General features: G+C 48.1%; 1 protein-coding gene across 9 annotated transcripts in view; it reads right to left on the bottom strand.

The window, feature by feature from the left end:
- The window catches only part of SMARCA4 (SWI/SNF related, matrix associated, actin dependent regulator of chromatin, subfamily a, member 4), an 89,787-nt gene that overhangs the window by 38,577 nt on the left and 24,716 nt on the right, over positions 1–26,494 (bottom strand). For 8 of the 9 annotated variants that reach the window (XM_018051090.1, XM_018051092.1, XM_018051093.1 and 5 more), the window contains exons 9-18: positions 25,306–25,479; positions 23,841–24,008; positions 23,698–23,748; positions 17,498–17,628; positions 17,110–17,167; positions 10,317–10,438; positions 8,837–8,987; positions 7,320–7,483; positions 3,085–3,151; positions 1,895–2,005 (exon numbers count right to left, since the gene is read on the bottom strand). In XM_018051090.1, the coding sequence (XP_017906579.1) occupies positions 1,895–2,005; positions 3,085–3,151; positions 7,320–7,483; positions 8,837–8,987; positions 10,317–10,438; positions 17,110–17,167; positions 17,498–17,628; positions 23,698–23,748; positions 23,841–24,008; positions 25,306–25,479 (1,197 nt within the window). The remainder of the gene's footprint in view (positions 1–1,894; positions 2,006–3,084; positions 3,152–7,319; positions 7,484–8,836; positions 8,988–10,316; positions 10,439–17,109; positions 17,168–17,497; positions 17,629–23,697; positions 23,749–23,840; positions 24,009–25,305; positions 25,480–26,494) is intronic. The other variant, XM_018051091.1, reaches the window with a different exon arrangement.

The following is a 26,494-nucleotide window of genomic DNA, read 5'->3' as shown; positions in this document are numbered from 1 at the left end:
GGCAGCACCACCCAGCAGGGTGGGGAACGTGAGCATGATAGCATCAGAGGAAGGGCCAGCGCCCCGAGGGGCAGACGCAAACTGCAGCTCCGTGGCACGTGGGAGGGCAGACAGGTGGATAGGGAGATGGCTGGGAGCTGCTGTCAGGTAAACAGAGCTGGTGAACAGAGCTAAGTCCAGAGGAGAACTTTGGTTTTCCAGGAAAATTACATAAGCCAAGTATCTGGCATAGAGAAAAAAAAATCCTAAATAATACACAGCCTGATGATCATAGGTCCTTGGGGTAGGGTCGAGAGGGGACATGGTTTGGTAACAGGTATGTTTCAATCTGGCTTCCCTGGTGGCTCAGATGGTAAAGAATCTGCCTGTAATGCAGCAGACACAGGTTCGATCCCTGGGTTGGGAAGATCCCCTGGAGAAGGAATTGGCAACCCACTCCAGTGTTCTTGCCTGGGACATCCCATGGACAGAGGAGCCTGGCGGGCTACAGTCCATGGGGGTCGGACACGACTGAGCGACCAAACGTTTCCAGTCAGCAGGTGGTGGCTCGGAGGCAGGGAGTCACAGCTGGGAGCAGACTGCTGTGGGGGCGCCGCCTGTACCGCAGAGCCTAGCAGTGGTCGCTGGCCAATGGACACGGGCTAGACGCCAAGTCTAACTGGGAGTTAGGTTGGTTAGGCAGGGACTGCGGGTATAAACCCGTTTACATGCGACTGTGATGCCCTTCAGAGCCACTTGGGCCTTGGCATCTAGCTCCCAGGGACCCAGCACGGCCCAGCTGAGGCCCTGCACATCAGGTGTCCAGAGGAAAAAGGCAGGACTGACTAGGGCGGGGGTAGCAGCCCTTTCCCACAAGTAACCCCCATGGTGCGGGGTTTACACTGATTAAAGCCACTGTCAGACGCACAGGATATTCAGAGCCCTGTTCTCGTGTCTGGGACGGGCCTGGGTCTGTCCTGGGTCAGAAGGGTGACCCACAGCACGAGCCCTAGGATAAGCAGGCTGGATGCCAGCTCCCTGGGTCTCAGTTTCCTTACCTGTAGCTCAGAGATGCATATCAAGCACCGAATGTCGTCAGTATGAACCCGCCCCACAGGTGGGGGTTAATGTGTAAAGCGCTCTAGCCCTGGACTTCCTCCACTATGTGGTCAGCGAGGCCAGATGCGGTAGCTCAACCCCTCCCCACCCCAGGGAAAGAGGTTTCTGGAGGCAAAGGACTGTGCCTGACTTACAGCTGGGTCATAGTATATTCTTAGTCACTCACTGGTGGCCCAACTAGAGCCACCTTCACAACCGAGTCAGCCAAGAGGCTGCCCAGCCGCACGGCACCCACTAAACACACCAGCTCAGTGGCTCAAGGCCGATGGGACACACAGGACCTCAGAGCACGCGGCCCTGAAGGCCGGACCCCACCTGCTTCGAAGGCTGCTTTCCTGTAGGCTGAGGTGGGAAGACACAGCCACCAGGGAGGCAGGTCCGAGGCCTCTAGAGACAGGTGGAGATGGGGGAGGGGCTCAACACGGCCCTGTGAGGGACACAGCAGGCCGGACAGGAAGGCTGGGAGGCATCGCAGATGACCAGGCTCTTTGGGCAGGAACCCGAGAGAAGCTGGTCCACGTGCTGTGTAGAGGGTGCCAGTCTCTGGAAGTGACCCAGGGCAAGCCTGGGAACGCACAGTCAGAGAAGCAAACCCCAAGCCACCTTGACTGAGGCCTTTCATACCCACAGAGCAGCTGTCCTGACGCATATGCAGGGGATCACTGAGCAATGACTTGTGGGGGGGTCTAAGAAGATGAGAAGCGTGACCCATGCATGACCAGCCTGGGCAGGATCACAGGTGCCCGGACAGCACGTGATGGGCCGAGCTGCCTTGTTTTACAGGCGAACACGCTACCTTTGCAAGGATGTGCTTGTCCTTAATGATGTACTCATATGTCGTCAGCAAGACGTTGAACTTGCCGCTGCGGAGCTGGGGGACGAAAGCACGTCTGGCTGCTGGGGAGCCCTGTGAGGGAGAGAAGACGCACATGCCTCAGCCCCCAAGTCCTAAGGCCCTGGTAAGGCCGAGAACTGGCAAAGGCTGCTGGCCCTCCCCAACTTGGCCCTCAAGCGGCTGGCCCTCCCTCGACTCCACCCCGACTGCTCCCCCTCCCTGACTCCACCGTCCACGCAGAGGGCCTCATGCAGGGAGCAGAGAGGTGTGCAGGCCCTGGGTGGCTTGCAGCCTGCACCTCCACCTGCCCCACTCCTGGTGGGCAACCAGTTCCGCTTCCCGTGCCTGCCTCCTCCTGGGTCCCCACTCAGGCCACTGTGTCTCCCACACAGGTGCAGTCCACGGTGACCATTCCCTAAGGGCAGCTCCGGCTTCTCCCTGGTTAGCAAATCTGTCTGGTTCCCTGTTTCAAGCTCACTGCTCCTGACAGACTGAGGTGCACTCGTTCCCAGAAGCTCTTTTTCCTTAAAAAAATTTTTTTTTAAACTAGAGTATAAGTTGCTTCGTTCCCAAAAGCTCTTGGCAGCAGGACAACATTTAGTTTCTCAAATGCACCAATTTCTCCCCGCACATTCTGTCGTCTCTGCCAGGACCCGCTTCTTCCCGTCACAGGGCTGAGAGCTCCGCGGCAGAGTGGTGAGCCTAGACCCGGGAGCCCTGCGGCCAAGGGCATGACTGAGCTCTGCCAGCGAGTGGCTGCGTGAGGCACCCCACGCCCCCGCACAAGGACAGGAGGCACTATCAGCCCCCGTGCACAGGTGAACTGGTCTAGAGATGGTGAGGACAGTGAGCAGCCCATCACACAGCAACAGCTGTGTGACACTCACTGAGTCTGCCTATGTGGAAGGTCCAGAGCTCAGTAGGTGTAACAAGCATCAGGCGAGTGCACTCACACCAGCACAGTCCACACTGAGTCCAGAACTTAGCAAAAGCATCCCTCCTCGAAATGAAATGACCCAAGTCCCCACGTGGACGACCTAAGAAGGCATGCACACGTGAGTCCTGTCATTAATGCAGGTCGACATCCCTCTTCACCACACGTATCCCATACCCACCCCCACCCACGCCCACCTCCTCAGGTGGCAACGTACCTTGTAGGACACCTTCACCACGGAGGGGGCCCACTTGTCAAACTCGTAGGCCCAGTTGGAGAGGGTTCTGGGGGAAACACAGAAGGGGCAGTCAGGTACTAGTTCTGGCGTCAGCCTCTCGCTGTCCACACTGACGTCCGTGAGGATGCGAAGGCTGATGTGGCCGTGATCCTGGCAGGGTAAACTTCCAATAATTTGCATAATGATTTCCCCTTTAAAGAGGTAGCACTTAACTGCCCACCTATTATGTGTGGGCTAAATTGAGTATCTTTTCCCAGAATACAGTATGGAAAGGGGAAGAAACAGTACTTCACAGTGGAGATGCCTGCCACACACACTACCCCAGTCAGGTAATCAAGGTCAACCACCAGCGTGAAGCGTCACGTTGACACCAACTGCCCCCATGATGAGTTCAGAGGCGGGCTTCACTTCTGATCTTTGTTCCCGAAACCCATCATCCCATCTAAGGATGAGAAAATCACCAAACAGACCCAGGTTGAAGTACCTCCTATAAAACACCTGACCAATCTCCGCAAAATCATCAAGGTCACTGAAGTTATGCAAAGTCTGAGGGACAGTCACAGACCAGAAGAGTCCTGAGGAGATGTGAAGGGTAAATGCTACATGGGCTCCTGAGACTGAAAACAGAAGTCAGGGCGAGACTAGTAAAATCTTCATAAAGTTTACGTAAAGTAATGTGTTCAGTTACACTTTCACTATATATATAACAGGCCAGTGGGGATTCCTCACTTGTGACTAACGTAACAGGGTCACGTAAGATGTGATCAACCACAGCCACTTCCTCAGTGGTACACTTATTAAGACTGCGCTTCCAGTGCAGAAGGGCACGGGTTCAATGGCCAGTCAGGGAACTAGATCCCACGGGGAGGCCAAAAACAAACACACAAGCAAAAAAGATGTGATCAGCCACAGGGGGAACCAGAGGAAGGTACCAGGAGCTCTGGGTACCATCTTTCCAACTTTTCTATAAAGCTGACGCTATTCGACAGTAAGCAAACCATCACAAGGCAACAGCGGGGACGTGCTGAAAGGACATAGTAGTCTTTCCTGGAAAATCCCATGGACAGAGGAGCCTGGTAGGCTGCAGTCCATGGGGTCGCAAAGAGATGGACATGACTGAGCGACTTTACTTTCACTTTCTTTCTTCAGCAAAATCCTTAATGATACGGTCCATGAGCCTACGCTGCTATGAAGAACTAAACCATTAAACTATTACACGGGGGAGAAGAGACAGCTTTCCCTTGCAGTGGATTCCAAGACTGCGGAAGGAACACTGGAAAGAGAAAACCTTGCCTGGGCACTTTCCAGGGGATCATCATTTCAGGCGAGAGTTTCTGATAGATGTTGAAATTACAGAGAAGAGTATGATGAGAAATGGGATAGTCACAGAGTTTCTCAGTATCTTCCCATGGGATACTTACAAATCACAAAGGAAAACTCTTACATTTGCATGGGAAAACCAGCAGGCACCACAAAAGGACAACAAACCGGGGACTTCCCTGGTGGTCCAGCGGTTATGACTCCATGCTTCCACTGCAGGGGGCAAGGGTTCGAGCCTTGGTCGGGGAACTAAGATCCCTCATGCTGCACCATCCGGCCAAAAGATAAAAGGACAGACCAAAGTGATGCTCTCCTGTTGTGGAGCCCTGGACTTGAGGCCTCTGATGTGAAGCCTCAGGAAGGGCACAAGAGCCCCTCCTGGAGGTTCTTGCCAGAATTCCAGAAAGAAGGACACATCACATGAGCCCTGTCTAAGGAGGGATGGTGCCCGGGATTCAGGCTCACGAAGGTCAAGAAGAACAAAGCTGAGCTGGGCAGCTGTCACAGAGACATCACAACACACGACAACAAAAGGCAGGGGAGGGACCCTGGACCAGAAAAAGGTCAGTGGGGCAACTGACACATATGAACCGTGTCTCCGGAGCCACTAACAGTTAGTGATGATTTATCACCGTGCTGTTACTAGCCTGGTGTTAAAACTGTCCTAAGGTGATGTGAGCTCTGGGAGGCCAGGTAGAAGGTGTGCAGGAACTTTTTAAGCTGCTTTTGCAGTTGTTTGTAAGTCTTAAAAAATTTTCAAAATGAAAATTAACAACTGGTATCTCATTGTAGTTTTGACGTGCATTTCTCTAGCTATTAGAGATGCTGAACAGCTTGTCATGTGCTCAGCGCCTTTGCTGTCTACCTGAAACCGTCACAACATTGCTAATCGGCTATACTCCCATACAAAATAAAGTTTAAAGAAACATATGTCAAAAAAGAGACAAACCATGGGACCTCCCTGGCCGTCCAGTGGTTAGGACTCCATGCTCTCATCGCTGAGGGTACTGAGAAGCTCTATGACTATCCACTTTCTCATCTATGACCCTGAAAACAGCAAGGTGCAGCCAAGAAAAGACAAACCCAGTCTGTAGCATAGCACGCTAGACACAGAGCTATTCTGGTGGAGATGAAGTCCCACCTAAACAGAAGGGAGGGGACAGGGGCCCTTGGAGGGCTATGGACAGTACACAGGTGAGGGCCACGGGCACTGACAAGATTTACACCACCATGAGCAAGAGAAAGCAAAGGGGGAAATCAACTTCTCCCAACAAACTGTGGAGGCTCCTGAGGCCCCTCAGCCATGGGTGCATGGCGTCTGGAGGCCTGGCCGTCTTCCAGGCAGGAAAGTATGTTCCCACGGGCTGGGGGATGAGGACATGGTTTCCCATCACCCGCCTCGACAGCTGACGTGGCCCCTACTGCACACTGGGCCGAAGGCAAGGGCTTCCCCTTCTGAGCCAGGCCTGAGTGCACTCACTCAGGCCTGGCCACATCAGAGTAGACCATCCCCTGGGCCCGCAGCTGGACTGCCGCCTAACATGTGACTGGAACCAGGTCAAGGACAGCCAGTCCCAGGACTTCTGGAAAAACCCTGCAGGCAGAAGAACCATCATGTGTCATACGCAGAGCTAGGAAGAGGCAGCCCCGGAGTGGCTAAGGAATCTCGGCCCCAGAAGCATGTCTGTGGGGAGGAAGAGGCTGGTACCACCAAGAGACTGCGAGTGAGCGCTTCCACAGGATGCCATTCAGGTACCAGACACCACAGCTGAGCATCTGTGGTGCCCGGACTGGGCTGGGATGCAACCGGTAGAGCTCAGAGCCCTAGCAGGAAGCGGAAACAGCACCTGAACAAACACCAAAACTCCACGCTTTTAGCGGGGGGTTATCTGACTCCCGTGACAACCTGGAGTGGAACCTGCTGGTTGAAGGACTTCAAGAGGACACCAAGGACAGCCTATGAGAGTTGCCCCAACAGGGATCATATGGGCAGGCACCCCAGAACCTGCCCTTCCTCTACCCTGTGCCTTGAACCCAGAAGCAGGCAGCCGTGCGCCGGGTGTGTCCCCCTAGAATTCACATGCAGACATCTTCATACCCAGGGCCCAACTATGTTTGGAAATAGGGTCTTTAAAGAAGTCTTGAAGGGACTTCCCTGTGGTCCAGTGGTTAAGAATTCACCTTTTGAGGCAGGGAATGTGGGTTTGATCCCTGGTCCGGGAATTAAGATCCCACATGCTGCAGGGCAACTAAGCCCGTGCTCCACAACTACTGAGCCAGCCACAACTACAACCCGATGCAGGGCTTCCCTGCTGGATCAGTGGCAAGGAGTCCGTCGGCCAATGCAGGAGACATAGGTTCAATCCTTGATCCAGGAGAATCCCATACGCCGCGGAACAGCTAGACCTGTGCACCACAACTATTAAGCCTGTGCTCTAGCGCCTGGAAGCACTAGAGAGAAGCCCATGTGCCCCAACTACTGGGGGTGTGAACCACAGCAAAAAGCCCGCACACTGCAACAAAGATCCTGCGTGCCGCAACTAAGACCTCACTCAGCCAAGTAAATAAATATTAGAAAACAACAAAAAAAAGATAATGAATAAAAATGAGGTCCTTAGGGTGAGCACTAATCCAAGACTATATGACTTCCTTATAAGAACAGGAAATGAGGGTGCAGACACACAGAGGGAAGGCGAAGTAAAGACACGGGGAGAAGGCCCTGTCTGCAAGGTCAGGAGAGAGGCCTCGGGGAAACCAGGCCTGCGGACACCCTGGACCCAAACTCGGGCTTCCAGGGAAGTAGGGCCTGTGGTGAGGCCACCCAGGCTGTGGTCCTTCACGAGGGTGGCCCGGACAAACTAACACATGGGTGTCTGAGCTCGGGCAGCACTCACGAGAGGGGCACTATGATGAGGAAGGGCCCGTTGATACGCTTGTGCTCCATGAGGTACGTGATGAGCGCGATGGTCTGGATGGTCTTGCCCAGGCCCATCTCGTCAGCCAGGATGCCGTTCAGGTTGTTGTTGTACAGGGACACCAGCCACTCCAAGCCTTTGATCTGCAAGGACAAGCGGCCAGAGCTGAGGCCCAGGTGGGGCGTGGGAGGGTTCCCTGCGCTTCGGAGACTCCCGAGCTCTAGCCCAGCCAGGGACCACCCGCCGCCATGCTCACTCGGCATCGTGCTCTGGGCGCACTCTCTTGTATCCCACTCGGCCCCATCTCACACTCCTCTCTCTGGAATCACAGGGCTGCTGTGCTCATGAGAGACATGTACGAAACATCCTTTCCAGGCACATGTTTAAACTGTTAAATCTCTGTCACTGCCAGATACCAAGCCACACAGCCCACTGGGACCAGCCTGTGACTCTGGATTCAGGGGAGCCTTGGGGCGTCAGGGTAACGAGTGCACCACGCGACTAACTGCCTCGACAGCATTTCAAGATGAAGTGAAAGGTTTCCAAAGCTTGCAAAGCTTTCTGCCACAGGCAGTTAGAAGACTGTCCTCAAGGAAAATCTAGAAAGTTTCCTAACAGATTAAGTAAGTTGTGGCCATGTTCTGATTTCTGTGATTACACAGGCCTCTCTGGAAACTTCTACCGGTCACAGGATTTACCTTTGGAACCTGATGTCAGCAGAGGTGCTGAGTGCTTGTAAGGAAAGGTGGGGTTCAGGGGCTACCAGCACACCAAGCAGCAGACAGGGAACGTGTTCTTTGGTCGGAGGTATGCCAGCTCTCTCCCGGGAGCCGAGATGAGCCGAGGGTAAGGGGCCACAGTCACAGAAAGAGAAATTTCTATGACGAGCAGTTTCCTTTCTTGGCTGCTCCAGGCCAGGCCCTGCCACAGAGCTGTAGAGTCATGATCACGTGACCCTCACAGGCCTGCATTTCTGAGGACGGACGGACTACATCTAGAGCTGCTAGGCTCCCCCCCCTCGCTGCCTCACATTGCACAGAGCCCCCATGGCCCCACACCCGGGTCCCATTCTGGCTCAGCCATTCCCAAACCGTGATTTTTTTTTCTTTATCACTATTTTGTGTTGGTTTTTGCTGTACAATATGAATCAGTCATAAGTATATACATATTCTCTCCCTCTTGAACCTCTTTCCCACCCCCCCATCCCACCCTCTAGGTTATCACAGAGCACTGAGCTGAGCTCCCTCTGAACCATCTGATTTTGAGAAATTGCTTTATCTATCTGCTCCTCACTTATCCCTCAAACTCCCCATGAAACCTGGAGGATCACAGGGCCTACTGCAAAGCTGTCGGGGGAATTCAGATGCTAAAAGCCTGTCAGTGCCCCTGTTCTGCCAGGCACGAATCAAGCACACAGGAGAAACTGACTGACTGCACCATTTCATTTCAATCCCTTTGTCAGGACTGCCGTGTAGACTCGGCCCCATCCAGCCTACCTGGTACTGCTTGAGCACGCCATTGACCATAAGCGCCGACTGCTTGTCCACCCTCTCGGTAACGGCGTGGGCCACAGCATAATAGGACTGCAGGCCACGAGCGAGGGCCTGAGACACGCCGTACTCGTCGTCCACATCTTGCTTGGCATTCCTGGGAGGAAAATGGAAGGGCCATATGAAGACAAACACTCTTACTTGGGACAACATGCTTCTGACACAAGCCTCTGCAGAGCAGCTTTTACAGCCTGAGCCAGAAGATGAGCCCAAGAGCAGCCACACAGTCTGAGGGCGGGCAAGCCGGCAGACACTAGCCTAGGGGGTCAATACTGGACTTCTGGGTGCCGAGGGGGCGCCTGGGAAGGAGTGTTACTTTCTGCTGGAGGCTGGCTGCATGGTCCACCCTCTCTACTGAGAGTTCAAGGGAAAACGTACACTTGACAGCCTTGCAAACCTGAATCATTTATGCACTGGCGGTTTTGTGATCCAATCTGGAATTCTTTAAAAAAAATGACATTAAATTACTCACATTTTATTAATGTAACAGATACAGGTGACCCAACTTCCATCATACTGCTTTATGCTATGTTTCTGTCCTTATATCACCCTACCCATCTTGCCCAGTTAAGCTGGGTTTTCTTAGCTTAGAGCAGTGGTTTCCAAACTTTTTGGCACCAGGGACTAATTTCATGGAAGACAGTTTTTCCACAGGCCAGGGAGTGCAGGGTGGGGTGGTTTCACCACGATTCAAGTAGTTTACATATTATTGAGCACTTTATTGCTAATGCTGCCGCTGATCTGACGGAGGTACCGGTCTGGGTAGCTTGGCTTAGAGGGTTTTGCTAATAGATTAAAAAAGATTGTATGTTTGTTCTAGTGGTTCCCCTTCATGCCTGAAGTTTATATAATACATTATCACTCTCAATCCTCTAAGAGTATCTGCTAACTCTGTACTGTAAGCCACCAGGAAATTGGTATAATAATTTTAACTGCTTTCAAGGGTAAAGGATGAAAAATAACCTAAATGACCACCACTAGACAAAGGCCACAGTACAAGACCATGGCAGGGACACCACGCAGCCAGATGTGGAAGACAGTGAGACACTGTGTGTACACAGACATGGGAGCAAGGGGCGGAAGAGTGTCCCAGAAATGAAAAGAAAAAAAAAGCACAGGGTATGTGTGGAAGACGCACGCTGAGGAATCAACTTCTCCCAGGGAGGAGAGGGGGAGGGCTGAGCTGGAGCACAGGTGTGGTAACCACCACCATCTACACACAAGACGACCCATGTGAACGGACGGACTGTCAATGCACCCTATGAAAATCAGAGACATCTGAAGTTAAGTCCATCTGACCTATGCGGTCCAGCAATGGCTGCCAGCTAGACAGGCTATTCAAGGAGGAGCTGGGACTCTAATGGCTCCTGCTGGTGCTCCCATGCAGGGAGCTGGCAGAGTGGGAGTGGGCGGAGAGAACCCTTACTCAATGATGTGCCGGGCATCCACCTCGGAGACATCGTCGCTGTCGGGATCCGGAATCTTCTTCTTCTCCTCCACAGGCAGGGTGGGGGGCTGTGCGGGCTGCGGCTGCTCCTCCTCCTCCTCCTGCCAAGAGACAGGTCTGTGTCTCCCCAGGTCACCACAGGGACGGGCCCAGGGCGCCCGAGGGAGGAGCCCAGAAACTAGGGATGGTTTTACAACCCGCACGCCCTCTTCCTGCCCATCCCAAAACATGTCACGCTTTTCACGTGCATCTTCTTTTAGCTGCTCAGTACATCATTTTTAGTTTTCATAGCAGAGTCCAGACACTTCTTTTTAAGGCTATCTCAGGGTATTTCTGTACTTCAGTTGCTGCTAGTAGATTCTGTTTGCACCCAGCTCCTCTTACATAATGTATGCTACTAAAACAGCTTTTCAACTCTCTTGGATATTCTGGGTATTAAACATTCATAAGCAACCTTCAATATTTGCTGGTCTTGATTTACTTTTGGTTTTACTGACATGGCCCAAATGTCTAAAACATGTCAAACGAGACTCGTGGTAATAGGCACCATAGTTTACTAAGACGTTTTCTATAAATTTGAGTACAGTAAGTCCCCTACATATGAACCTTCAAGTTGAGAACTTTCAAAGACGTGAACGTGCATTCCATCAACGTCAGGTGTGAGTGACAAAGCAGCCTGCCCTGTCTCTTATTGCTGATGATCCTCCAGCTCTGCCATCTCCTACCTCCTCCCTCCTCCAGTCAGTACCTCTTCTTACCTGTTCACTAGACGCCCACCCCTGAGTGGCAGCTACTGATCTGTACTGTTATACTTTTCAAGGTACCGTACTACAACAGTGAAAATGTTTTCTTTATAGTTCGTGCTTGTTTTATGTATTCTTTGTGTGAAAAGTATTATAAACCTGTTACCGTACAGTGCTACATAGGTAAACTGTGTTAGTTGGCTACCTATGCAAACTCTTGGACTTATGAATGTACTCTCGAAACGGGACTCATTTGTATGTAGGGGACTTACTATATAAGTATTGTTTCATTAAAAGGATATTTCAATGTTAACGTAGCAGATAATAAAGGGGATTCTGTATGACATATTGATAAAGTACACACAAATGCATTCCTTAACATTTAACTATCTTTGTATTCCTGTTTAAATCACACAAATGTGTGTGTACAATGGAACTGCTATAAAACTAAAAAAAAAAAAAAATCTGTTAAATTATTCCAATCAAACTCCAGTGAAATTTCCCTTGGAGAAAGCAAAATAATTTTATAGATTACTGGGAATAATGAACAAGTGATGATAGCACAAACACTTTGGCCCTAAAAAATCATAACTATAAGACTTTCCAAGCTGATATTATCATGTCAGGAATTAAATAGGAATGGGAAGCCTGGCTAATTCCAATTAAAGGGGATCAGCAAATTTTACCTTAAAAAGTGACATGACAGCTGGACCAAAGTAGCACCAGGAACCACTCCAGAGAACTGGAGTCTGAGAGGCACTAGCTTAAAAAAAACTGCTGAGCTTTGAGCAAGTAGAGGGTGGGAGTTTGTAGAGATCTTACTTGTGGGTGTTTTCCCCTCTCCCATCCTGACGTGTAAGCTGTCAGGGTGGGCGGGCCCTGAGGCCTGGCAACCGAGGCTGACGGGGGATTCAGTTGTTTTACAGCAGTAGGCGATGCTCGGGCCGGCAGCAGTCAGTGGAGGTAGGACCTCAGCCACGGGTAGGGAGAGCAGATTGCTGGCTGAGGGCTCTGCACGTGCGCAGAGCAAATGAAAAAGGGCCCAGCGGAAAGTAAAAGCCAGGGTAGGCTTGAAAATGGCCCAGACCCGGAAAACGCTCTTCTGCATTCACACATCTACTGGCAGGAGACACAGTCTTTACTGGCTCAAGGTGCTGGAGGTGACTGCTAAGTTATGAAGAAATACAACCCATTCCTAAAGGGCCACGATTAAAAACGAAAATGAGAAGAAAACAAAGCAAAACAATAAATGGAGCAGACACCACAGACAGCACATTCCCTGGGGAAACATTCCACAGATTCAGCCTAGATAATTTACTAAACAAATAAAAACACAAAAAGGAACCCACAAGGGTGGAAGTCAGAACCCAGAGTGGCTAATACAACCTTCCACTAAACATTCACCAGGCTTCCCTGGGGGCTCAGCGGCAAAGGACCCACCTATAATGCAGGAGACCCAGGTTCCATCCCTGGGTTGGGAAGATCCCCTGGAGAAGGAAACTGCACCCCACTCCAGCATTTTTGCCTGGGAAATCCCATGGACAGAGGAGCCTGGCAGGCTACCTTTATGGGTCGCAAAAGAGTCAGACATGACTTAGCGACTAAACAACAACAAACATCACTATAAGATAAGCAAAAAAGGAAGAGAGTGTGATGTGAACATGATTTACTCAACTTGTTAAAAGACATCCACGAAAAATTTATAGCTAACACTAAACACTGATAGAGTAACTGCCTCAAACTTAACATCAAAAACAAGCCAATGATATCTGCTCTGGATGCGTCTATTCAACATTTTACTGGAGGATCTAGCCAGTGCAACAAGGCAAGAAAAAGAGATTAAAAATTAAGGCACACAGATGGGAAAGGAAGACGTTAAGTCATGGTTATTTATGGATGACACGATCTTGTTTGTGAAAATCCTAAGGAATCAAACAAACAAAAAAGCCTTACTGGAATTATCAATATAAGTTTAGCAAGTTCCCAGAACATAAGATCAACATAAAAAAATTTTTTTCCATGTTATTTCCACAGAAGAGCTACAAAATATTCAAAAATATAATTAAGAAAACAATTCTATTTATAGTAACGTAAAAGGGATAAAATCATTAAGAATAAATTTAACAACAAAAAACCAGAAACTGTACTCTGAACTACGAAACAATACTAGGAGAAATTAAAGATTATCAAAATAAATGGAGAAACCGTTCATGTTCATGGATTAGAAGACTAAGTATTATTAAATGTGATTATCCCAAAACTGATCAAGACTCAACACAATCCCCCCAAATAATCCCAGCAAGCCTTTCTGTAGTAATTGATGAGCTGATCCGAATGCGTACATGGGGATGTAAAGGCTCTGGAATAGTCAATACAGCAAAAAATTTGAAGGACTAACACTACCTGATTTTAAAACTTATTATAAGCTGCAATAATCAAGATAGTGCGGCAGTGACACAAAGATAAACATAATCAGATCAACAGAAAAACACTGAGTCAGAAACACACTCTTATTCTAACTAATTTCCCACAAAGCTGCCAAGGCTATTCAAGAGGGAAAAATAGCCTATTCATCAAATGGTGCTGGGTAAGGTGGATATCCATATACAAAGAAACCCTCAGACCTTCAGATCACACAGAAATCAACTCAACTATGACCCTAAATGTAAGAGCTTAAATATAAAACTTCCAAAAGAAAACATAAGAGAAAAACCTTCATGACTTCAAACAGTTCTCAGTATACCACCAAATGCACAATTCATAAAAGAAAAAAATCAATAAAAAGATTCCATCAAAATGAAACATTTTCACATTTCAAGACAACACTGAGGGGAAAAAAGGCAAACAAACGGGGAGAAGATATTTGCAAGTTATATATCTGATTAAGGACAGGTATCAAGAACATAAAAAGAATTCCTACAACTCGATGATGAAATGACAAACAACCCAATTAAAAATCAGCAAAAGATTTCAACAGATTTTCACCAAAGAAGATATCTGAATGGTGCATGAACATCTGAAAAGATGTTCAACATCACTACTTACTAGGAAAACGCAAAGTAAAACCAGAGATATCATTACCTACCCACTAGGATGCCTATAATGTAAAGAACAGATAAAACCAACTGTTGATAAGGACATGGAGAAACTGGGGACCTGTGAAAAGGTACAATCACTTCAGGCAATGGTTTACTAATTGCTTAAAAAGTTAAACATAAACTTACCATATGACCCAAGCAATGCCATTCCTATTTACCCAAGAGAAATGAATATGGAAAACACACAAATGCCCACAATTTGGTGAACTGATAAACAAGGTATATCCATACAAAGGAATACGACTCAGGAATAAAAAAAGTTTTTTAAGATCTTAACTTTTATTAATGGCTTCTCCACATTATTTCTTTTTAATATTTTTTAAATTGAGGTATAAATTACTTAGTTGATTTTGTTAAGTTTGGAAATATGCATATAAGGGTTAAATCTACACCCTCAAAGTAGAGAGTATCTTCCTTTTTCTTTTCCATTATGCTTACAGGGTATTAAATACAGTTCTCTGTGTGTGGGACCTTGCTGTTTATCCATTCCATAAATAACAGCTTGTATCTACTGTCCCATCCTCCCAGTCCTTCCTCCTCCCTTGCCCCCCGGCAGCCACAAGTCTGTTTTCTATGTCTGTTTCTATTATGTGCATAAGTTCATTCACATCACATTTTGGATTTAATCTATCAATGGTGTCATGTAGTATCTGTCATTCTCTGACTCACTCTGCCTAGTATGACAATCTCTAGGTCCGTCCATGTTGCTGCGAATGGTATTATTTCCTTCTTCTTTATGACTAAAACCTCACTGCGTATACGTATCTTTAACATCTTCTTGAACCATTCACCTCTCAATGGGCATTCAGGCTGTTTCCATATCTTGGCTATTGTAAATAATGCTGCTATAAACACAGAGGTGCATGTATCTTTTTGAATTATAGTTTTATCTGAATATATGCCCAGGAGTAGGATTTCTGATCACATGGCAACTCTATTATCAGTTTTTTGAAGCACCTCCATAATGTTCTCCATAGTGACTGCACCAGCTCACATTTCCACCAGTACTGCAGCATTCTACCGATACTGCAAATATTTTCTTCACACTTTTTCCAGCATTTGTTATTTGTAGACTTTTAAATGATGGCCATTCTGACCAGTGTGAGGCAGTATCTTATTGTAGTTTTGGTTTGCATTTCTCTAATAATTAGCAATGTAGAACAAACTTCTGACATACAGACAACATAGGTGAAACTTAAAAACATGCCACGTAAAAGAAGCCAGACAAAAAATACTATATGTTGTATAATTCCATTTATGTGAAACTCTGGAAAAGGCAAATCTGTAGAGCACAGCAGACAAGTGATTTCCTGGGGCTGGAGGAAGTAGCAAGAACAAACTGTAAATCAGGGAGATGAAGCTTTTTGGGGTGATGAAAACATATCCAAGTTGGTGTAGTGTGATGACTATGCGATTTTGTAACTTGACTAAAATCACTGAACAGTAATCTTATTATGGGTGCATTTTACAGTATGCAAATTATATCTCCAAAAAATTGTTTAAAAAATTACAATGAACATTAGTAGTCTAAAAATCATTAGAATTTTAAAAGGAATTTTAAATACTATATCAACTTTGTATCTATGCCTCAATATTTTAAAATAAATAAAACAAAACGAGAAAAGTAAATTCTTAAAATTAAAAAAAAAGAAACTGGTGGATATAAAAACCCAATGTATTAATTTTTTTAAAATATCACAGGACAGTGGGGAAGGGGTAAACAGTATACCCACTGTCTTATACTACTTTGCTGTTGTTTAGTCATTAAGTCATGCCCTACTCTTTGCGACCCATGGACTGCAGTCTGCCAGGCTCCTCTGTCTGTGGGACTTAATACTACTAGAAGTCGGGCGGAAAGGGACTCCATCTGAAGTCCTACACAAAATAAATTCCAGGTGACCTGAAGAGGTAAGAAGGAGGGGAGTGAAGACAGGACAAATCAAAACAAAGATATAGATAAACACCAAGCTGATTGCAGGCTGAGGTAAATACATAAAGAACACTTCAAGTTTCAGCTAAAATACACAACTGATCTGAAATGGGCAAGTGAAACAAATCATTCAAAGGAGAAATCTAAGTGGTCAATAAAACCTAAAAAAAATGTTTGACCTTAATAAGCAAAGATATGCCTGTTAAAATTCTCTCTAACCTCATGGAGGGGGCGAAAGCTTTTTAAAAGCCTTGTAAGCCACCATCACCCCAGTCGATGGCGGAGTGCAAGGAGTACCCTTCTTGGGGGTAACCGTGCAGAAGGAACCCTCCCTACAGACACTGCATCCCCGGGCTTCCTCCCAGTCACCCGAGGAGGCCGGCCAGGACAGACAGAGGGACAAGACTCTCATCTGAGATCTGACAACCAGGGCAACTCTAAAAACCACCTAACAGGGCATAATTCAACGACTTAGAGAATACGCACAATAAACACAATCATGTATAAGGTTTTCAATGGAGAAGGAAATGGCAACCCACTCCAGTATCCTTGCCTGGAGAATCCTACAGACAGAAGAGCCTTGCAGGCTATAGTCCACGGGGTCTCAAGAGTCTCGGACATGACTTAGCGAATAAACCGTAAGGTTTTCAAAGAACAGATGATAAAGGGCAAACACCGCATGCTCACAACTTCATACCGGCATTTTTTGGAGGGTAGAGTTGCTGGGTGCCTGGCATACGGCTAGTGTGACTGAGGACATATGAGTGAGGACATCTATATTTTACTTAATGAAGTTAGAGTGGAAACAGTCACGTGTGACGAGAGGCTACCATATGAAACAATGTGGCTCTCAAAACAGAACTTTCAGCCTCGGCGGCCCCCTGCCCATCTCTTACCCCACTCGATGTCTGGCCTGGGTGGAAGAGAAACTTAGCATCCACTGTGGTCGAGGTCACACCACAGAGCCCGAGGGCCTGGATGGCCAGGAAACGAACTCTTACCTCCTCCTCTTCTTCTGAGCCACTCTCTTCACTATCAGATCTTGGAGCTACTTCATACCTGGGGAGGGGAAAAAAAAAAAAAAAACTGTGTTGTTGTAATATAAATCTCCCCAGGAAAACTTGCCTAGAGGTACAGTGGTTAAGACTCCAAGCTTCCAAAGCAGGGGGTACGAGTTCAATCCCTGGTGGGGGAACTAAGATCCCATATGTCATGCAGCATGGATTGAAAAAAAAAACCAACTCCCCAGAACCAGCACGATTCACTTTCTTTAGCAAACTGTCCTGTGCCCAATGCAACCAGGGTCACCCCTGGCGGCTAGCTCCCATGGAATGAGGTGGCCTTCAACCTAGGATGCTGGCTGCCATTGGTCCACAAGACCCCACTCACCCCGGGTTCATCTCCAGCCAGGCCTCCAGCTGCCCAGCCTTGGGTGCATCTGTGCCTGTCAGGATCTTCCCACTCTCCACGTGGATCACTTTCACCGGCAGGTCGCTCATTTGGCTGGTCTCGTCTAGAGGCTGAGAGTTACACGCAGGACATGAGGTTCTGCAGAGTTCATACTCTGGGCATCCAACCTCGCACCAGGGCCATCTGGGAACTGCCCCCCACCCACCCCAACTCCAGCCCAGAAAAATGGCACACAAGCTGGGTTAACTGAATGTTAATAACTCAGTAAAAATACATGTAACCAATTGATAACAGCTGTGTCTGGGAAATAACTGATATAAATGTTTTTGATTTTCAAATAGATATTGGGTTGGCCAAAACATTGGTTCGGGTTTCCCCAAGAGATGGGACTGAAAAACCCAAACCAATGTTTTGGCCAACCCCAATACCTATTTGTTCGGCCAACTCAATAACATAATCATACAGTCCAAGATTCAAGAAGATGGAGTGTGGACTCTCCACATCCCTACCCCCAAACGAAACAGTTTCTCTCTTCACAGGTGCCCATCACTATCAGTTTCTGGGTGTGTTCTCCTAGATCAATTCCACACAGAAGAAACAAGGTCTTCCTTTTTGACCCAAGTGACTACACTATTCCCATTCTTCTGGCCCTAGATTGCTTCCATTCATACTGGATTTGTAGACTTCATCAAAGGTCTTCATTCTTTTCTGTTAAACAGCTAATCAGAATCTTTGAAAAATCAAACAACTTCCTTGTAGCAACAAATATGTAATTCCTTGATTTCTTGAGATACTGACTTCAAATGAAGTTTTCCTCTTCAACAGATCCTTCACATTTCCTGGCAAGACCTTCAGGATGAGGATGAAGATGGAAACCTTTGTCTGCACCCACTAGGAACCTACTACCTCCCAAACCTCCCTGCAGGCCGTGCTCACCACCTACAATGATCCTCAACAGAGACTACTGTTGCTGTTTAGTCGCTCAGTCGTGTCCAGCTCTTACAACCCCATGGACTGCAAACCCGCCTAACCGCCACCCCACAAACAAGCTCCGTGTGCTGCCTCAGTCAGCCACTGTCACCCCTGCATCTTTCCTGGGAGCAATCAGGGTGCTGATGGTAGGACCTCTCTACCCCCAGAATCCTGACTCAACTGCCCTGGGGTCCTCACCCCAGGCCTCTCTGATTTTCAGAAGCTCCCCAGGTGACAATGACGTCCAGCCAAGGCTGTGGACCACTGGGCAAGAACAAAGACCAAGACCACCAGCAGCCACCATGGAGCAGTGCTTCCTATCACTGTAACAGGATGAGCAGCTGCAGTGGCAATCCTCCAGAGTTCCCTGGGCCACAGTTCCCGTCATACGAATGCCCCAAATGGCCTCGGGAAGGCTTTGTGCTGTGGTCAAATGCCAGCCCACCTCTCTTCTTAAAAAATTCAGCATTTCAAATAAAACCCTGTGGAATAAGTATCAATACATTATGTGAGTTAATCACTATAGTCATTCATTTCTGGGAATCAGGCTAAGAGACAAAAGTGTGCCAACTGTTATGGGCCGGGTTGTGTCCCCTCTGGAGCTCAAAAGCTCAAGCTCCAACTCTCCAATGTGACTATATTTAGAGACCGGGCCCTGTGGGAGTGAGGGGGTGGGGTAACCCAGGTTAAGGTCATAAGGTCATAATTAGGTCATAAAGGCGGGGCCCTCATGATGGGATTAGTGACTGTAGAAGAAACCCGAGCCTGCTCTCTCTCCAGCCAAAAGGCAGAGGCTACAAACCAGGAGGGGAGTCCTCACCAGGAACTAACCTTGCCGAACCTTGAATTTCCAGCTTCCATAACTGTAAAAACACGTATTTCTGATGTTTAAGCCATACCAGCTAAGACAGTATCAAAAGGTACGTACAAGGAGGCTCATTACCACACTGTGCATGTAAAAAAGAAAGCAAAAGGGGGGAAGAGCTACCAACAAGGGAGGAGATACACAGTGGTCCATCAGAGTTGCTTGGTGCAGGATGTCTGCTATATCTATTGATGGGAAGTAACTTAAACAGCTATCAACCTGAACAGTGAAAGAGATTCTAAGTATGTCAATACAAAAAAGCAAGAGGAGAACTAATGGCTTGATACGGAAAGTAGTCCAAGATACTCTGCCAAGCAGAAGTCTTACTATGTGTCTGTCTGTGAAGTCGCTCAGTCGTGTCCGACTCTTTGCGACCCCATGGACTGTAGCCTACCTCCATCCATGGGATTTTCCAGGCAACAGTACTGGAGTGGATTGCCACAGACTAACCCAAATGGTCCCCAAACAAAACAAAGAGAATGCAAGCATGAAGATTCTGGGAAAGGTGTAGAGAGAGATGTCAACCAGAAACCAACACGCACGCTCATGAGAGAACAAGCACCGCGGGGGCTTCTCCCTCTCACGTTGTCGCTACATTCACATTACATGTTACCATTTTTTCACCAAGGAGAAGTACTGCATTCATGATTCAAAGAAGCAAGCAACAGCAACATCCCTAACACGGTGATATTAAAGAGTCAGGTGGGACTTCCCTGGCCATCCAGTGGTTGAGAATCTACACTTCCAATGCAAAGGGTATGGGTTCAATTCCTGGTTGGGTAACTAAGATCCCACATGCCTCTTGTCCAAAAACCAAAAGATAAAACAGAAGTACTGTAACAAATTCAATAAACACTTCAAAAATGATCCACATTAAAAGAATAAATAAATCTCACAAGTAAATAAATAAAAAGAGTATGGTGAGCATAATAAATAAATAAATAGAGTGAGGCTGGAAAAACTAAGATACAGCACCAGGCAGGGAAAAGAAAACCTCCAGGAGGCATGTGTACAGGAGATATCCCAGAGCAAACACACCCATGATTACTCAAGGCTTCCCTCTGGGAAGGGGCCTGGAGGAGGGGTAAAGGGGGAGGGTAAAAGATACACCTTTTATTTGCACCTCTCTCATCTTTCTTTCACGTGAGTGCGTCAGGTGAGAATGGCTGCCTTCAGGAGGCAGAGAGGAATGTTCTTGAAGAGATGGATGTGTGGGGATAGTAGCCTCTCTCTAGGGGCCTCTCTGCATGGTTCTGACTTTGGGACCAGGCTAATATTTCACATACTAAATAAATTTGAGGAGTAAATAAGTGGCCCAGTAGTAAAGAATCCCCCTGACAGTGCAGGAGACATAGAGACATAGGTTCAATCCCTGGGTCAGGAAGATCACCTAGAGGAGAAAATGGCAACCCACTCCAATATTCTTGCCTGGGAAACATCATGGACAGAGGAGCCTGGTGTGCTACATACAGTCCATGGGGTTGCAAAGAGTCAGACACAACCGAGGGACTGACCATACATGCACACAAACAAAACCAACAAGGACTGGGGGGACCTCACAACTGGGAGGACCAAGGGGAGGACCAATCTTCTGAAGAAAGGATCTGAGGCATATGCTTAAAAAATAATAATTTATTTACTTGGGTGTGCCAGGTCTTAGCTGTGGCATGTGCGGTCTAGTCACCTGACCAGGGATCAAACTCAGGCCCCCTGCATTGGAAGCACGTAGTCTTAGCCACGGGAAGTCCCTGGAGCATATATCTTCAATTGAAAACAAACACTGACCGCACGTTAGGCACTCTGAACGTACTTCCTGCGCCTTCTAGGACTGTGCGAATAAGGGATTATATTGTGGCAGACAGAGTCAGTTTGGGGCTATCATAACATGGGCATGGAGAAGGAGAGAAAGAAGCCAGGGTTTTGGATTAGAATTGGAGGTATCAATGCAACTGCAATATTTTCAGTTTATATAACTAGTTAATATATGTAACTAGCAAAGTGGATGTGCATGCATACACACGTCTATTTCCTAGATCTGTCCGCTGAGAGGGCCCCGAAACAATGAAACCTCAGTAGCAATGAACACACGTAGACCATGGTTTCCAAATATTCTTTTCTGATGAAAGGAGTCAGGGCTCCTTGGAGACATGGCTGAGTTCAGGAGGGAAAGCAGGTGAACTCAGGGCCGTTCTGGTGTGTGAGGAAGTCACGCCCTCAGAGAACAATGGGGCACAGGGACACAGGAGTTAAGGTGAAGGGGTTCCCACTGGCCCAAACTGGAACAGTCTTGAGCATCAAAATATATAATGACAGTGCAAGATTAAACCAAGTAAATCCATTAGACTAAATAAGAACCCATGAGTCAGTACCAGGGGTTGGCAAACTATGGCCCATGAGCCAAATGAAAAAGAACAGAAGGTCCTGATCAGCAGAGGATGGATAAAGAAACGTGGTGCAGGACTTCCCTTGTGGTCTAGTGGCTAAGAATCCACTTGCCAACGCAGGATACATAGGTTCAATCCCTAGTCCAGGAAGATACCACATGTCATGGGGTAACTAAGCCTGTGCACCTCAGCTACTGAGCCCCAGCTCTAGAGCCCGTGCTCTGCAACAAAAGAAGCCACTGCAATGAGGCGCCTGTGCATTGCAACTGGAGAATAGGCCCTGCTCGCCACAACTGAAGAAAGCCCCACGACATCAATTAAGATCCAGTGCAGCCAAAAATAAAATAAAGCTTTAAAAAACAGACAATAAAACAGACAAAGGTGTGGAGAAACCGGAACCCTTACCATAACACAATACTGATACAGGAAGAAAATGACATAGTACCTATATGTAACAGAATACTATGCAGCCATAAAAAGGAATGAAATTGTGCCATTCACACAGACATGGACGGACATAGAGACTGTCATACAGAGTGAAGTCAGTCAGAAAGGAAAATCCCACACATTAATGCATATATGTGGAATCTAGAAACATAGTACTGATGAATTTATTTGCAAAGTAGAAACAGAGACACAGATGTAAACACAAATGTACAGCTACCAATGAAGGAAGAGAGGGTTTGGGATGGATTAGGAGATTGAGATTGACACATATACACTGCTATGTATAAAATGGACTTCCTAGGTGGTAAAGAACCTGCCTGCCAATGCAGGAAATTTAAGAGGCGTGGGTTCGATCCCAGGGTCAGGAAGATCCCCTGGAGAAGGAAATGGCAACCACTCCAGTACTCTTGCCTGGAGAACCCCATGGACGGAAGAGTTTAGTGGGCTACCGTCCACGTGGTCGCAGAGTCAGACAGGACTGAAGTGACGTAGCACAGCACACAGGTATAAAATAACTAATAAGAACCTGCTATCTAACACAGGGAACTCTACTAAATGCTCTGAGCTGACCTAAATGGGATACAGCAGGAACTAACACAACACTGTTAAGCAACACTCCAATTTAAAAAGGAAAAAGGAAGACTTTCCCTTCTTGCAGAAAGCCAACTAATAAACACAGAAGGAATACTGACTGGAGAAATCACCATCTTGCAACCGTTACGGCAAAAACTGGTACAGGCAAACAGTGGACGCTGAAACAGTGGGTGGAGGTTTCAGGCATTACAGTATCTTCACATAGTCTGAGGATCTCCCCAGAAGGTACTTCCAATCACTGCAGCTGGAGATGCCTAGGCTGACACCAAGGGATCAAGGTCAACATCACCAGTGAGGGAAGAAATCTACGCCACACACTCCCCATGTGATGCACGGAGAAAGACCCTGAGTCACGCCAGGGTTCCCTGCTGCTGTGAAGGACACCGGGGGGTCAACTGTGAGTCTGTGCCAGGACTGTGGGCCAGATGACAGTACTGCGCCAATGTTCATTTCCTGGTTTTGACTGCTGTACACTTCTGGAAAAGAACAGCTTTGTTTTTAGGATGTACACATGAAACATACGGAGCAGCAGAGTGCCATCATGTTGGCATCTGGACTCTCAAATGGCTTATAAAAAATGAGTATGAACAGTGGGAATGTGGGTGATGAACACACAAAGGCTCTCTGTACTGTTCTTACACCTCTCCTGGGAGTCTAAAATTTTAAAGAAAGAACTGAGAAAGAAATAACTACCCGTGAACAGAAAAAGCCCCAGAAGGAAACACACCCACATGTGAACGATGTGCTGTCTGGGGAGTGGGGGCAAGGAAGGGTGGGGGGTGTCAGGGGACCGAGGGGGACTCTTACCAGCACCATATATTTCATAATTTCAGAACGAAAAAACTTTAAGGGTGAAATTGACCTAACTTCCGGGGATGGGCTGGCATGTCCATAAAAAGAAACCCCTGGTTCCTCACCTCGCCATCAGGTCCGATCGCAGGCGTCTGTCCTTCAGCATTTTCTGCCTTCTGGAAGGTAAGAGCGACACAGTCAGCCCCTGACAGAGAAGGCCAAGGTGCATGCCCACACAGAGCCATTCCAGCCCCACCAAGGGGTGCACCTTCTTCTTCTTCTTCTTCTTCTTCTCCTTGGCCACCTGGGCAGCCTTGTGCTGCCGCACCAGCTCTGTGAGGTTAGCTACGTATTCATCTGTCTGCTGCAGGAGGTAGGCCAGGCGCTTGTCCTTCTTCTGGTCAATGAGTTTTCGGTAGCCCTCCTCGTCCTCGGCCTGCGGAAGCGGGTGGTTATGAGGGAAGCTTGTGACTCACCTGTCCACCAGCACCCAGGGTAGCCAACAGACTCAGAAGCCTGTGGGGTGTTGCTAACCAGTGCCAGACCCACGTTTAGGAAGCACTGAGCTCATGGCCTACACTGTGCTCTATTCACCCCCTCTCACTGATGTGATCTATGAACTCCCCTGCAGAATGTCCCCAATCCCCACCCCTACCAGGCCCCACAGGGTCCTGCTGGACAGACATGGTCCTGCAGGAGCCATTTAAAAGGCCCATCCTGGGACTTCACTGGTGGTCCAGTGGTTAAGACTCCGCTCTTCTACTGTAGGGAGTGTGAGTTCGATCCTTGGTTGGGGAACTATGATCCCACATGCCATGAAGTGTGGCCAAACTAAGATTGGGAAGAAAAAAGCCCCATCCCCTCTGTTCACAAAGACACCCAAATTCCAACCATTCTCTCCACCTTTTCCAAACCACTACTCTCCCACGTGGCTTTCTGAGAAGACATGGGACCACATTGCCCTCCTCTAGCTCACAGCCTCCCCTTCAGGGTCAGAATTAAAGCCAAAGCCCTCCATGGCCTGCCAGGCCCCCATGACTGCTGCTGGGACTCCAACCTCACTGCCTTGAACCACGCTGTTCCAGGGGCTACTGACTGAGCCCCACACACGGCTTCCTCCCGCGTCACTCCCCTCTGTGCTGGGAGGCACACCCCCGCCCCAAGCGCTCTGCAGTCGTGGGTCAGGCCCACCCTGCCTGGAACACCCAGTTAATCCCCACTCCCTGGTTCTGCTTCGTTCTCCTCTGTGCACTTCTCACCCCTCAAAACCACCTTGTCTGTCTCTGTGGGCACCTGTCTCTCTACGGCCAGCATGACCCCACCAGGGAAGGGACCGTGTCCTCCTTATTACTGTGGTCCCCGTCCATGCAACAGGGCTGTCGGTATTGGCCCAATAGAGAACCCTCCGTGAATAATACGTGGTTACAAGCAAAGGGGTGGGGAGGTTGGGCACATAATAGGTGGCTGTCCCACTAGGGGGCAGTGCCACCTCCAGCCTTCAGAGACCACAGAGCAGCTGGCTAACTGGTTGAGGTCAAGAGGTCACTGACAGTCAGGGTGACCAGGCAAAGACCAGGGGCCAGGTTTTTCAGACTCCCAAATCCTTTCTTCCTCTGTCCCACCTCTAACACTAAGCAGCAAAATGCCCTAGCGTAACCCTGGGTGATTGATCCCCAGGCTCCCAACACCCATCACCCTCCTGAAGGGACCCAGGTCACCACAGCAGACTGTACCATGAGCCTCCGCATTCTCTCCTTCTCGATTCTTTCATTCTCCTTCTTCTGTTCCCGCTCGGTGTTGGCGTGGTACGTGGCCACCGCCTTTGTGAGCTTCTGGATTTTGCCTGTGACCGACCTGTGATATTCCTTGAAATCCTTGGCATGCTGAAGAATGCTGTTGAGGTATTCCTGCAGGGAGCACAGAGAAGAGCCGACTGACTACGGGATGTTGCCCCGAGGGAGACGAAACGCCAAAGCGGCCTTGGTGAAAACCAAGGGGATGCGATCAAACTGGTCCTGTGACACTGCCTGCTGACAAGGTCCACCATTCTCTATGGGGACCATGTGGTGGGAAGGGCCCCCCTCCAACCCCGCCTCAGCAGCCAGTTGTCCCTAGCTGGGACAACCTGGCAGGGCCTACTGACCACTGCAAAATGCGCCCCCATCCCCTCCCCAATCCAAACCATCACTGCAAGGGATTTAAGAAAAATGGCAGAGACAGGTGCCAAAATTCAAGTCCAAGAACGCCTAGCCCAGCGTCACTTTTAACAGTGGGAAGTGGAGAATACGCTGTGTGTCCCAAGACAGGGAAATGGTTTCATAAACCACTAAATGTTGAGCACTCGGAGACGGAAGACAACGTAGATGTTAAACATCACGCTTCAGTAATACTTTCAACAGGTCAACATGTCTATATATTTTTTAAAGACAGCTATTTAACTTTTGACTACTGTGTATATATAGGGGGAAAAAAAAGACTGCAATAATATATACCAAGAAGTTAACAGTGGTTAATTGCTGAATGTTGACTTTTTGTTATTTTAAACTATGCCAATAAAAGACACTGTTTGGAGAAAAACTTTAGAAAACACAAATATTTTTATATTAAGTAAATATAAATGTAAACAGACCAAATGATCCCAAACCCTGCTTGAATGGAGAATCTAGTCTCCCTGACAGACCCTGTAACCACCTCAGTCAGATACTGCCTCTGCTCAGGCACCTCACTCCAAGCACAAGCCCGAGTGGTCCTCTCTGCACAAGGCCCCACACGCCTGTCCCATCACCTCCCTGTCCTCACCTCCTCCCTCCCTCACCCACGCTCCCCCAACTCTGACCACACGAAACACCGGCGTGCCTTCCAACCCCAAGGCCCTGTCATCTGCACATCCGTGTGGCTCCTCCCTCGGGTCTCTGCTCAGAC

Source organism: Capra hircus, chromosome 7 (assembly GCF_001704415.2).
Source record: "Capra hircus breed San Clemente chromosome 7, ASM170441v1, whole genome shotgun sequence".
Classification (NCBI taxonomy): Eukaryota; Metazoa; Chordata; class Mammalia; order Artiodactyla; family Bovidae; genus Capra; species Capra hircus.
Note: the sequence above shows the minus strand (reverse complement) of the source record. Positions and strands in the feature narration are given on the sequence as shown.